Here is a 13034-nt window from a genome sequence, read left to right as displayed (position 1 = left end):
ATTCTGGAAAATTGAAAAATTCTTCCTTTCCCCCCAAAATAGCCAAACCATTGAACATATTATTAAACTAGTGGAACAACATGGCAGTGATATCTGGTGGACTCTTCCCCCTGAGCAACTTCTTCCAAAACAAGTCTTATCTCAGGTAAACTGCTATTTGTATTTGACAGCCTTTGTACGTTTTTCATGACAATGACAACGTAAGAGTTCTCGGAATTAAAAGGTGTGATTATAATGTTATGTAAAGTTAATAAATTTATTTACTATGAATTCTAAGCAAATGCAGTTTGAACATTGGACATTTTGTTAGCAATGGAAACATAATATTTAACAGAGCATGGAACAGTAAGGTCATTTATCTCTTTGGGAGCTAGGATTGATTTTTGACTGATTGGGTTGACTAAGTAGATAATTATGAGAGAACAGCCCCCAACATTGGTACATCAGGACTTTTTAGGATCTGATGTGAAGTTAACAGATTAAATCACACATCAAAAAATCCACACTAGAAATTAATTTCAAGAACTTTTTAAAAAACAGCAACTATTTTACTACATTGGTAGATGTATATAACTAAGTGGCTATAGTCACTTTTACATGCAAATGGTGAGAGTTGTAACTGTAAAATGCTTAAAAATGTTTAGATGTTATTGAAAAATGTGAATTGAATGCCTGTTTTTCACTTTCTTTTTTTTTTAAATATTTATTTTTTAGTTTTAGGTGGACACAATATCTTTATTTTACATTTATGTGGTGCTGAGGATTGAATTCAGTGCCCCATGCATTGTAGGCGAGCACTCTACCACTGGGCCACAATCCCAGCCCATGTTTTTCACTTTCTTAAAATTCTTTGGGTACTTAGTGGCTATATTGTGGTCTTTGTAAAATTAAAATGCTTTTGCACTATCTTATTAGGTTGGTGGTCCTGATGCTTTGGAGTATGTGCCAGGTCAGGATATTTTGGACATCTGGTTTGACAGTGGAACTTCATGGTCTTATGTTCTTCCAGGTAAGTTTTTAAAAATAGATTATATGCCAATTGAGAAGTTTTGAAAACACAGAAATGTTACTTAGAAGAGATCTGTAACCAAAAAATTTGGTTTGCTTTATAAGAAGTAGATCTTCTATTATAACATAATTGTAGACCTAGAAGGATCCTTTGGCAGTCATATGATCCAATGATTTCCAAACTTTTTGTTTTTCTGCTTGTGTGATTTTCAAGGTGAAATTTTAATTAGAATCTTAGTACATTAAATAGATGGAAAAGAATAGGAATTTTCTCGTCCTTGTAACTGGCTAATTCTCCTTGGTTTGTACAGCAATCTGAAAGCATCCAGTTTCCTAAAATAAAGTTTGGAAATCCCTGAAATAATCTGATGCCATCATTTTTTAGAAGAGAAAATGAGATTGATTTAGAGCCAGATTAAGTGGAACTTGGGAGCTGATATTCAGTTCTCATTCTTCCACACTGCATTGACCCTTTCACATTTTTCCCCCTCTTTATAGAAATAACAGACTAATTATTTACCTACCTCATAGTTAGGGTCAATTTTGACTCATTGTATAAAGATAGAGAAGAGACCATGGACAAAAATTAAAAGAGCACAGTAGTGGAAGGCACACCTTAGAAGATGTGTGGAGATATTTGAGAGCAATATCCTTAAGGATACGACATGTAAAGTTGGACATAAGAGTTAAAAAACGAGCCTTGTCAGCACTGTGAAATTAAAGATGGGGCTGCAGAGTTTGGGGCTCAATGATGGATCAGATAGGTTTGCTTTCTGAACAGGGGAATGTGGGGAGAATAACTCACTGTGCAATTGGCCATTGTTAAAGGCATTGAAAGGACTTACCCTCAAGTTTTACATGAAATATACTTCTGACACTGGGCTTTACTGTTGAAAGCCCAGCAGTATGATTCCTATTCCATAAATGTAGGTAAATATATTTCTTTTATTTGGACCTTTCTTTCGGCTTAGGAAATATGAAAAAAAAATGCATGTAAACGCATGCTTATTCTCTGATAACTAAAATGTACATAATAATTCATAATGTACGAATATATTACATTAATTTTTATATAATAATTTTCAATAGTATTATTTCATAATTATTTTTCTCAAAGTGTATATGAGAGAAAATATTGCAAGTTTAGGTACTTTGTTTTTGTGCATTATATGGAAAATTTAGGCAAATGACACTGCTCATGGCAGATTATATAGCAGCAGAAAGATGAGTTTCCTGCTAGCATGTTTGGTGCAGCACCCTGAATTCTAGAAAAGAGTGCCAAAGGTAAAGCTGCTTATGGAATGTATTTCAAAGGTCATTCACTGCTTTGTTCTTAGTGAGAATTAATACTGCTAGCAGCGTTGCTTTATTTCTCAAGTAGTTCTGTTATTAATGTTGTAAGTGCTGGACCCATTAACTGGGCTGTAAACTGCACAAAACTGTCATTAAAACTTGCATGCTGTTGTTGAGTGCTGAATTTAGTCATACTGTTTCTCTTTTTTGTTGTTGTTGTTCTGCTAGGGATCAACCCAAGGCCTCATGAATGCTGGGCAAGTGTTCTACTATTGAACCAGTTCCTAGGATGTGTTCCTCTTTCTCTTTTTTTTTTTAATATATATGTTTTTCTTTTTTTTTTTTTTTTTTTTTTTTAGTACTGGGGATTATAACACAGGAGCACTTTACCACTGAGCCACATCTCCAGCCCCTTTTTAATTTTTTTCCTATTTGAGACAAGGTCTTACTAGGTTGCTGAGGGCCTTGGTAAATAGCTGAGGCTGGTCTCAGGCTTGCAATCCTCCTGACTCAGCCTCCGAAGTTGTTGAATTATAGGTGTACACTGCCACACCTGGTTTAGTGTGTGATCTTCTTAACCAAATAATTTTGACCATGACAAATTTTTTATTAAATTAAATTAGTGGTAAAAATGTACCTACTTAATAATTCTTTTTTTTTGCTTTCCTGTTGTATGTAAGTAATTGACTTCGAAGAAAATTCATTTGTCATTTAAATATATATGATATACTTAATCTTAGGCTGTAGTTTCTACTTTGTTAACTCATTATCTCTTCTCAATAAAAACCTTAAAAGATAAATCAATAAGAAGTACGATACTCAGGTAACATTTGATTCTATTTTCCTCCCATTTATTTCATGATAAGAATCTCAAGATAGGCAGAAAGTGTAGTGGGGAAGAGAGCCAGGTACTAGGTGAATTCATAGTTTGAAAATCCATAAAAATTTTTTTTTTTTAAGTCACCTACTTTTCTGAGAAGTGTTAACTGTAATTTTCGTTCTCAAATGTAAAATGAGTCAATGTATATTTACTTGAGAGTACATTGTTACAAAACAAGCTGAGCTTTCTTTGAGCCTAATTTTAGCTATTAGTCTTCATTTGTATCTTCTACAAACTGAATTTGATTAGTTAGCATACATAACTAGTTTTACTTTCTGCTGATATGTTTTATAGCAGTGAAAGCGATTTGACTTGTTAAGTTTTGATATCAGTTTAAGTACCTGTTTCCTTGTGAATTCAAAGTCAATAAATTCGAAACATGAAAACTTTCTAAAAGGAAATGTCAGCCTGGGGCTGTGGCTCAGTGGTAGAGAGTGAGGCCCTGGGTTTGATCCTCAGCACTACATAAAAATAAATAAATAAAATAAAGGTATTGTGTCCATCTACAACTAAAAAAAAGAAAACAATTAAAAAACAAGATAAAAAAGGAAATGACATTTTTAAATGAATCATTTTATAGGTAAAAAGTGATACCTTTGTATCTAAAACATGTGTAAACATTCACTGAAGGCATTAGTATGATTAAAAATATTTAATGTATGTGTGATTTTTAAATTTTTTGTATGTAGATGGACAGCTTGCCTTTTATTTATTTATTTTTATGTGATGCTGAGGATCAAATCCAGTGCCTCATACATGCTAGGCAAGTGCTCTCCTACTGAGCTATAACCCAGACCAGTAAACTTTATTTTTCAGAATAGTTTTAGGTTCTCAGCAAAATTGAACTAAAGGTACAGTTATCATATGACTTACCCACTAACAGGCTATTCTCTCCCACTCTTAATACTCCACCAGAGTATTAAGTTATTTGCATTTTTTACAGTAGATAAATCTTTTATTAATTAATTAATTATTATTATTATTATTATTTTGTGTGTGTGTGTGTGTGTGTGTGTGTGTGTGTGTGTATACCTGGGGATTGAACCCAGGACACTTTTTTTGCTGAGCTATACCTCTAGCAATTATTTATTTATTATTAATTTTTATTTTTTAATTAATTAATTTATTTTTTTAATTGGTTGTTCAAAACATTATAAAGCTCTTGACATATCATAGTTCATACATTAGATTCAAGATGGTTATGAACTCCCAATTTTACCCCAAATACAGATTGCAGAATCACATAGGTTACACATCCACATTTTTACATAATGCCCTATTAGTGATTGTTGTATTCTGCTACCTTTCCTATCCTCTACTATCCCCCCTCCCCTCCCCTCCCATCTTCTCTCTCTACCCCATTTACTGTAATTCATTTCTCTCCCTTGTTTTTTTTCCCATTCCCCTCACAACCTCTTATATGTAATTTTGTATAACAATGAGGGTCTCCCTCCATTACCATGCAATTTCCTTTTTTTCTCCCTTTCCCTCCCACCTCATGTATCTGTTTAGTGTTAATCTTTTCTTCCTGCTCTTCCTCCCTGCTCTGTTCTTAGTTGTTCTCATTATATCAAAGAAGACATTTGGTATTTGTTTTTTAGGGATTGGCTAGCTTCACTAAGCATAATCTGCTCTAGTGCCATCAATTTCCCTGCAAATTCCATGATTTTGTCATTTTTTAGTGCTGCGTAATACGCCATGGTGTATAAATGCCACATTTTTTTTATCCATTCATCTATTGAAGGGCAACTAGGTTGGTTCCACAGTCTGACTATTGTGAATTGTGCTGCTATGAACATCGATGTGGCAGTATCCCTGTAGTATGCTCTTTTAAGGTCTTCAGGGAATAGACCGAGAAGGGCAATAGCTGGGTCAAATGGTGGTTCCATTCCCAGCTTTCCCAGGAATCTCCATACTGCTTTCCAGATTGGCCGTACCAGTTTGCAGTCCCACCAGCAATGTACAAGAGTACCCTTTCCCCACATCCTCGCCAGCACTTGTTGTTGTTTGACTTCATAATGGCTGCCAATCTTACTGGAGTGAGATGGTATCTTAGGGTGGTTTTGATTTGCATTTCTCTGACTGCTAGAGATGGTGAGCATTTTTTCATGTACTTGTTGATTGATTGTATGTCCTCCTCTGAGAAGTGTCTGTTCAGGTCTTTGGCCCATTTGTTGATTGGGTTATTTGTTTTCTTATTGTTTAATTTTTTGAGTTCTTTGTATACTCTGGATATTAGGGCTCTATCTGAAGTGTGAGGAGTAAAAATTTGTTCCCAAGATGTAGGCTCCCTATTTACCTCTTTTATTGTTTCTCTTGCTGAGAGAAAACTTTTCAGTTTAAGTAAGTCCCATTTGTTGATTCTAGTTATTAACTGTTGTGCTATGGGTGTCCTATTAAGGAATTTGGAGCCCGACCCCACAATATGTAGATCAGAGCCAACTTTTTCTTCGATCAGATGCAAAGTCTCTGATTTGATATCTAGCTCCTTGATCCACTTTGAGTTAACTTTTGTGCATGGCGAGAGGAGGGGATTCAGTTTCATTTTGTAGCATATGAATTTCCAGTTTTCCCAACACCATTTGTTGAAGATGCTATCCTTCCTCCATTGCATGCTTTTAGCCCCTTTATCAAGTATAAGATAGTTATAACTTTGTGGATTAGTCTCTGTGTCCTCTATTCTGTACCATTGGTCCACCCGCCTGTTTTGGTACCAGTACCATGCTGTCTTCGTTACTATTGCTCTGTAATATAGTTTTAAATCTGGGATCGCTAGACCGCCTGATTCACACTTCCTGCTTAGAATTGCTTTTGCTATTCTGGGTCTTTTATTTTTCCATATGAATTTCATGATTGCTTTATCTATTTCTACAAGAAATGCCGTTGGAATTTTGATTGGCATTGCATTAAACCTATAGAGAACTTTTGGTAATATCGCCATTTTGATTATGTTAGTTCTGCCTATTCATGAACAGGGTATATTTTTCCATCTTCTAAGATCTTCTTCTACTTCTCTTTTTAGGGCTTTGTAGTTTTCATTGTATAAATCTTTCACCTCTTTTGTTAGGTTGATTCACAAGTATTTTATTTTTTTTTGAGGATATTGTGAATGGAGTGTTTTTCCTCATTTCCGTTTCAGAAGTTTTGTCCTTGATATACAGAAATGCCTTTGATTTATGCGTGTTGATTTTATATCCTGCCACTTTGCTGAATTCATTTATTAGTTTTAGTAGTTTTTTTGTAGACCCTTTTGGGTCTTCTAGGTATAGAATCATGTCAACTGCAAATAGTGATAATTTAAGTTCTTCCTTTCCTATTTTTATGCCTTTAATTTCTTTCATCTGTCTAATTGCTCTGGCCAGTGTTTCGAGAACTATATTGAATAGAAGTGGTGAGAGAGGGCATCCCTGTCTTGTTCCAGATTTTAGGGGGAATGCCTTCAATTTTTCTCCATTGAGAATGATGCTAGCCTGAGGCTTAGCATAGATAGCTTTTACAAAGTCGAGGTAAGTTCCTGTTATCCCTAATTTTTCTAATGTTTTGAACATAAAGCGATGCTGTACTTTATCGAATGCTTTTTCTGCATCTATTGAAATGATCATATGGTTCTTATCTTTAAGTCTATTGATGTGGTGAATAACATTTATTGATTTCCGTATATTGAACCATCCTTGCATCCCAGGGATGAATCCTACTTGATCATGGTGTACAATTTTTTTGATGTGCCTTTGTATCCGATTCGCCAGAATTTTATTGAGAATTTTTGCATCTAGGTTCATCAGAGATATTGGTCTGTAGTTTTCTTTCTTTGAGGTGTCTTTGTCTGGTTTCGGAATCAGGGTGATGTTGGCCTCATAAAATGAATTTGGCAGAGCTCCCTCTTTTTCTGTTTCCTGAAATAACTTGAAAAGTATTGGTATTAATTCTTCCTTAAAGGTTTTGTAAAACTCTGCTGTATACCCATCCGGTCCTGGGCTTTTCTTGGTTGGAAGTCTTTTGATTGCTTCTTCTATTTCATCTATTCATATTGGTCTGTTTAAGTTGTGAGTATCCTCCTGACTCAGTCTGGGCAAATCATATGACTTAAGGAATTTATCGATGTCTTCAGTATCTTCTATTTTATTGGAGTATAGGTTTTCAAAATAATTTCTAATTGTCTTCTGTATTTCTGTAGCGTCTGTTGTGATATTGCCTTTTTCATCCCGTAAGTTAGTAATTTGAGTTCTCTCTCTTCTTCTCTTCGTTAGCATGGCTAAGGGTCTGTCGATCTTATTTATTTTTTCAAAGAACCAACTTTTAGTTTTGTTAATTTTTTCAATAGTTTCTTTTGTTTCAATTTCGTTGATTTCCGCTCTGATTTTAATTATTTCTTGCCTTCTGCTACATTTGCTGTTGTTTTGTTCTTCCTTTTCTAGGGATTTGAGATGAAGTGTGAGCTCATTTATTTGTTGGTTTTTCCTTTTTTTGAGGAATGACCTCCAAGCGATGAATTTCCCTCTTAAAACTGCTTTCATTGTGTCCCATAGATTCCGATATGTTGTGTCTGTATTTTCATTTATCTCTAAGAATTTTTTGATTTCCTCCTTTATGTCTTCTGTAACCCATTGATCATTCAGTAACATATTGTTCATTTTCCATGTGATGTAGGATTTTTCCTTCCTTCTTTTATCATTGATTTCCAGTTTCATTCTATTATGATCAGATAAAATGCGTGGTATTATCTCCACCCCTGTACATTTACTGAGGGTTGCCCTATGGCATAATATATGGTCTATTTTTGAGAAGGATCCATGTGCTGCTGAGAAAAAATTATACCCACTTGATGATGGTTGATATATTCTGTATATGTCAGTTAGGTCTAGGTTGTTGATTGTGATATTGAGTTCTATAGTTTCTTTATTCAACTTTTGTTTGGAGGATCTGTCCAATGGTAAGAGAAGTGTATTGAAGTCACCCATAATTATTGTGTTGTGGTCTATTTGATTCTTGGACTTGAGGAGAATTTGTTTTATGAACGTCGCAGCACGATTATTTGGTGCATAAATATTGATAATTGTTATGTCTTGTTGGTGAATGGTTCCTTTAACAGTATATAATGTCCTTCCTTATCCCTTTTGATTAACTTAGTCTTGAAGTCAATTTTATTCGATATGAGGATGGCCACCTCTGCTTGCTTACGAGGACCGTGTGCGTGGTATATTTTTTCCCAACCTTTCACCTTCACCCTGTGTATGTCTTTTCCAATCAGATGTGTCTCCTGGAGGCAGCATATTGTTGGATTTGTTTTTTTAATCCATGTTACCAGCCTATGTCGCTTTATTGGTGAGTTTAAGCCATTAACGTTTAGAGTTACTATTGATATATGGTTTGTACTTCCAGCCATGTTTGTTTATTTATCATCTTTTTTTTTTTTTTTTAATTTAGTTTGTTTCTCCATGGTTAGCTTTCCTCCCGCCCTCTGTCTTTATAGAGGCACTTCCCACTGATGGTTTTGGTTATTGTTTTTCATTTCTTCCTCGTGTAGTGTTTTGCTCAAGATGCTTTGCAATGCTGGTTTTCTGGCTGCAAATTCTTTTAGCTTTTGTTTATCATGAAAGATTTTTATTTCGTTGTCATACCTGAAGCTTAATTTTGCTGGATACAGAATTCTTGCTTGGCATCCATTGTCTTTCAGTGTTTGAAATACGTTGTTCCAGGATCTTCTTGCTTTCAGTGTCTGTGATGAAAAATCCTATGTTAACCTTATTGGTTTACCACTGAATGTAATCTGCCTCCTTTCTCTTGTAGCTTTTAATATTTTGTCCTTGTTCTGTATATTGGATATCTTCATAACAATATGTCTTCGCGTTGGTCTACTGTGATTTTGTGTGCTCGGTGTCCTGTATGCATCTACAATTTGTATATCTGTTTCCTTTTTTATTTCTGGAAAGTTTTCTGTAATTATTTCATTCAGCAGGTTACTCATTCCCTTGGTGTGAATCTCTGTACCTTCTTCTATCCCGATGACTCTTAGGTTTGGTTTTTTTATGTTATCCCATATCTCTTGGATGTTTTTCTCGTGATTTTTAACCAGCCTTTCTGAATTGGCTAGGCTCTTTTCAAGATGATATATTTTGTCTTCATTATCTGACGTTCTGGCTTCTACTTGCTCCACTCTGTTAGTGATACTCTCAATTGAGTTTTTAATTTGGTTTACCGTTTCCTTCATTTCTAGAATTATTGTTTGATTTTTTTTATAATCTCTATCTCCTGATAAAGATGCTTAACTTCTTCTTTTATCTGTTTATGTAATTCATTTTCAAAGTGTTCTTTCACTGTTTGGATTTGCTGTCTTGTATCCTCTTTAAGGTTCCATTTCATCTGTCTAAGATATTCCTTGAGTTCTTTATATGACCATTTTTCTGCTGACTCTAGGTCCTCCTGAATATTTAGGCTATCCTTCATTGTTTGTACTCCTTTTCTTCCTTGCTTTTTTATGCTGCTCATATTACTTCTTGTTCTGTTTAATTGCTGAGTTACTGTTTACTCTTATAAATTTACTTGATGCTTGGGAGGAAAGAAATTAGAAGGGAAGGGAAGAAGTCACTAAAGAGAATGAGAGTAGGCAGGTAGAATTCAAGGAAGGGGGAATAAGAAAATTGAAAAGAAATGAAAAGACAAAAGAAACAAAACAAAAACTTAGAAAATAAAGAAAGAAAGAAAAGAAGAGAAAAAGAAATTTTTTTACAAAAATAATAATGATAATAAAAAATGAAAATTAAGAATTAAAAAATAATAATAATAAATAAAAAAAATTAAAAAGAAATTAAAAACATTGAAAAAAAGTTAAAGAACAACAACAAATAAAAATTGAAAATGAAAGAAAAAGAAAAAAAAGAAAAAGAAAAAAAATGAATAATAATAATAAATGCAGTCCTAGAGTTCGATTGATTTCTCTTCCAGTAGGTGGAGCTGTGCCCACTGGGCCAAGCTTCTCCTCTCCATAGGTGGGAACCATTCACAGTGCAGCAGCTCTTTCTCCCAGACTGGGCGGGTCTCCAATCCTGAGTGTCTAGGGCCTTTTCTTGTGTTTCCTCAAGCCAGGCCGCACTCACCTGTGTCGCTCACCATAATACTAGCTACACGCCAGGCCTGCTGCTCCTGGGAGCCCTGTCGCGCTGGTTTCAATGCAGTTATCTCCTCCGCCCGTGACCTCAGTTCTCTGCCAAGGTGGTATCCTATGCAAATGGTGACCATTCGTTCCCTATGTCGGGCGACCAATGCATCGGGTGGGTCCTGACTGTCTCTCCCAATCCCCATTTCAAACCTGTGGCCACTGCCTATGAAGGCTCGGTTGGCTTTTACCTCTGTAAGTTCATAAGGGCCGACCAGTTATTTCAGCGGGATCGTTAGTGCTGAGTCACTAGAAGCGGGCGAACCGGAGCTTGAATGCAGCCGATCCGGGCTCAGTGTGTGTGTTCTGCGGGGCCCAGACTGTACACCCCAGATCCACGTCAGCTCAGCATTGCCTAGTGATCCTGAGCAAACAGCATTTAGACAATTTACAGCTCCCGCAGTTGAAGATGTCAGAGACTTGATCTCTCCGCACCCACCACCATGTTAGATCTCCTCAATGGTATTCATGTTACTCTTCATGTTACCCTTACAGCTTCCTGGCCTAAGCAAGTTCTTGGGATTATACAAACTGCTGCTTCTGTTTCTAGTCCAGATTTCTAGAAATAAAACCCTGCCACTGTTGCCTCTGCCTCTGGGTTGCGCTCACGGGAGCTGCGCTTGTCTGGGACCGTATCAGAGCCCCCTGCGGCCGCGGCCTCCGCAGCTCTCAGCCCGGTGCCGGGCCCCCGGGACCCAAGTGGCTGCCGCCGCGGCGGCTCTCCATCGTCCTCCTCCGGAGCACTGGACCCCTCGCAGAGCGGTGCAGAACGACCCCAGTGCAGGCTCTGCCCGAAGGTGCAGCGGCGAACAGGCGACCGAGGTGCACGAGGCCGTGGCCCAGCCTTCGGAGGACAGGGCTCGGCAGGCAGTCCAGCTCCAACCTCTAGAAGCGCCTGCCGGACAATGTAGACAGAGCCATCAAGACAGCGATCCGAAAGCAAATGGTGGCTCCCGCGGAGTGGATTTTCAGCCCTGAAACCACATTCCAGCCCACAATCCCAATCCACAAACTCTCCCTATATAAAAATTATTCAAAAAAAAAAGGGCGAGGCGCACTGAGCTTTCTTTGCCTCGGGTACTTACAATCCACTGCTGATTACACATTCAGCTTCTCTGCCCAGGGCAAAGCGAAAGCGCCCGCAGCTCTGAGCAGCCAATAGTCCGGGAGCCAAGTGGCTCTTTTTCGATCTCTTTGTTTTTCCTGCTGCTTAGCAAAGTGGTCCACTACAGATTAAGGGTGAAAGGAGCTCTAACAAGCTGCGCGAAATCTCGATTAAAGCCGCTGCTCTGAGCACCACGCTCAGCACTCTAATTTTTATTATTTTCAGGCTGCGTCTCACTAAATTGTCTGGGCTGGCCTCAAACTTGTAATTCTCTTGCCTCAGCCTCCCCAATTGTTGAGCCACAGTGCCCAGTGATAAATCTATCTTGATACCTTATTATCACCCAAAGCCCATAGTTTACAGTAGGTTCACTCTTGGTGGTATATGTTCTGTGGGTTTAGATGAATGTGCAATGTTATGTGCCTAGCATTGTAATGTCGTACAGAATAGTAACTACACCATCCCAAAACTCCTGGGTGCCACACCTATTTATCCTTCCCTCCATGCTGTTCTTTAGCAACCACTGATCTTCTTTGGGGAATTCCAGGATTGAATGCAGGGGTGTTCAACCCCTAAGCCCCATCCCCAGTCCTTTTCATTTTTTAAATTTTGACACAGGGTCTCACCTTGCTGAGTTGCTCAGGGCATCTCTAAGTTGCTGAGGCAGGCTTTGAACTTGTGATCCTCTGGCATCAGCCTCCTGAGTTGCTGGGATTACAGTGAGCCACTGTGCCTGGCAAGCATTGTTCTTTTTATTGTCTAAAAAGGTCTTTTTATAGGTTTACTTTTCCTGTGTCATAGTTGGGATCATACAGTATGTAGCCTTTTCACTTCATTTAATATACATCTAAGTTTCTTCCATGTCTCTTCCTTATTGAATGGCTTATGTTTTTAGACTCTGATTAATATTCCATTGTCTAAATAAACCATAGCTTATTTATTTGTTCACCTGTTACATAATAGTGTTTTAAAATACTTATTCTACTTCCTTTAAATTTTTTTAATAGAGAAATAAATAGAGAAAAGAGGTCAGTTTTTTCAAACAAAATTAGACTAACAATTTAGATTTTTAAATAACTTCTTTTTAAAAAGTCACTTTTAAGGGCTTGTGCAATATTAAAGAGCTTAATTTCAAAATTTAATTATTACACTTCAGCATATATTTAGAGATTATTTTTGGTTTAAATTATTTTCAGTTGTTACACAGATTAAGCATAGTTTTGCCATATTTGCTTGTGCTGGTAATACAATTTGTTTCCTTAGTTAAATACAATAATCTTGTCAAAATTTATGAATTTAAATTTTGTAATGAATTCAAACATTTTTAAATGTTTTTTTTTTGATGGTAATTTTTATGGTTGATTTCTTCTTTTTTTTAAAGTATCTTTTTTAGTTATCAATGGACACAATACCATTATTTTATTTATTTATTTTTTTTATGTGGTGCTAAGGATCGAACCCAGTGCCTCATACATGTTAGGCAAGTGCTCTACCACTGAGCTATACCTCCAGCCCTGAGTAATTTTTTAAGTTACTTGCATGCCTAAATCATAATCTCAAAGATATTGAATAGTTTATTATTCTTTCTAAATATG

At 36.6% G+C, this 13034-nt stretch overlaps 1 protein-coding gene across 1 annotated transcript in view; it reads left to right on the top strand.

Annotated features, from left to right (window-relative positions):
• The window catches only part of Iars2 (isoleucyl-tRNA synthetase 2, mitochondrial), a 63219-nt gene that overhangs the window by 33962 nt on the left and 16223 nt on the right, over positions 1-13034 (top strand). The window contains exons 13-14 of the mRNA XM_076872761.1: positions 43-145; positions 916-1009. Coding sequence (XP_076728876.1) covers positions 43-145; positions 916-1009 — 197 coding nt within the window. The remainder of the gene's footprint in view (positions 1-42; positions 146-915; positions 1010-13034) is intronic.

This window comes from Callospermophilus lateralis, chromosome 13, assembly GCF_048772815.1.
Source record: "Callospermophilus lateralis isolate mCalLat2 chromosome 13, mCalLat2.hap1, whole genome shotgun sequence".
In the NCBI taxonomy this organism is placed as follows: Eukaryota; Metazoa; Chordata; class Mammalia; order Rodentia; family Sciuridae; genus Callospermophilus; species Callospermophilus lateralis.
This window is presented reverse-complemented; position numbering and strand designations above follow the sequence as displayed.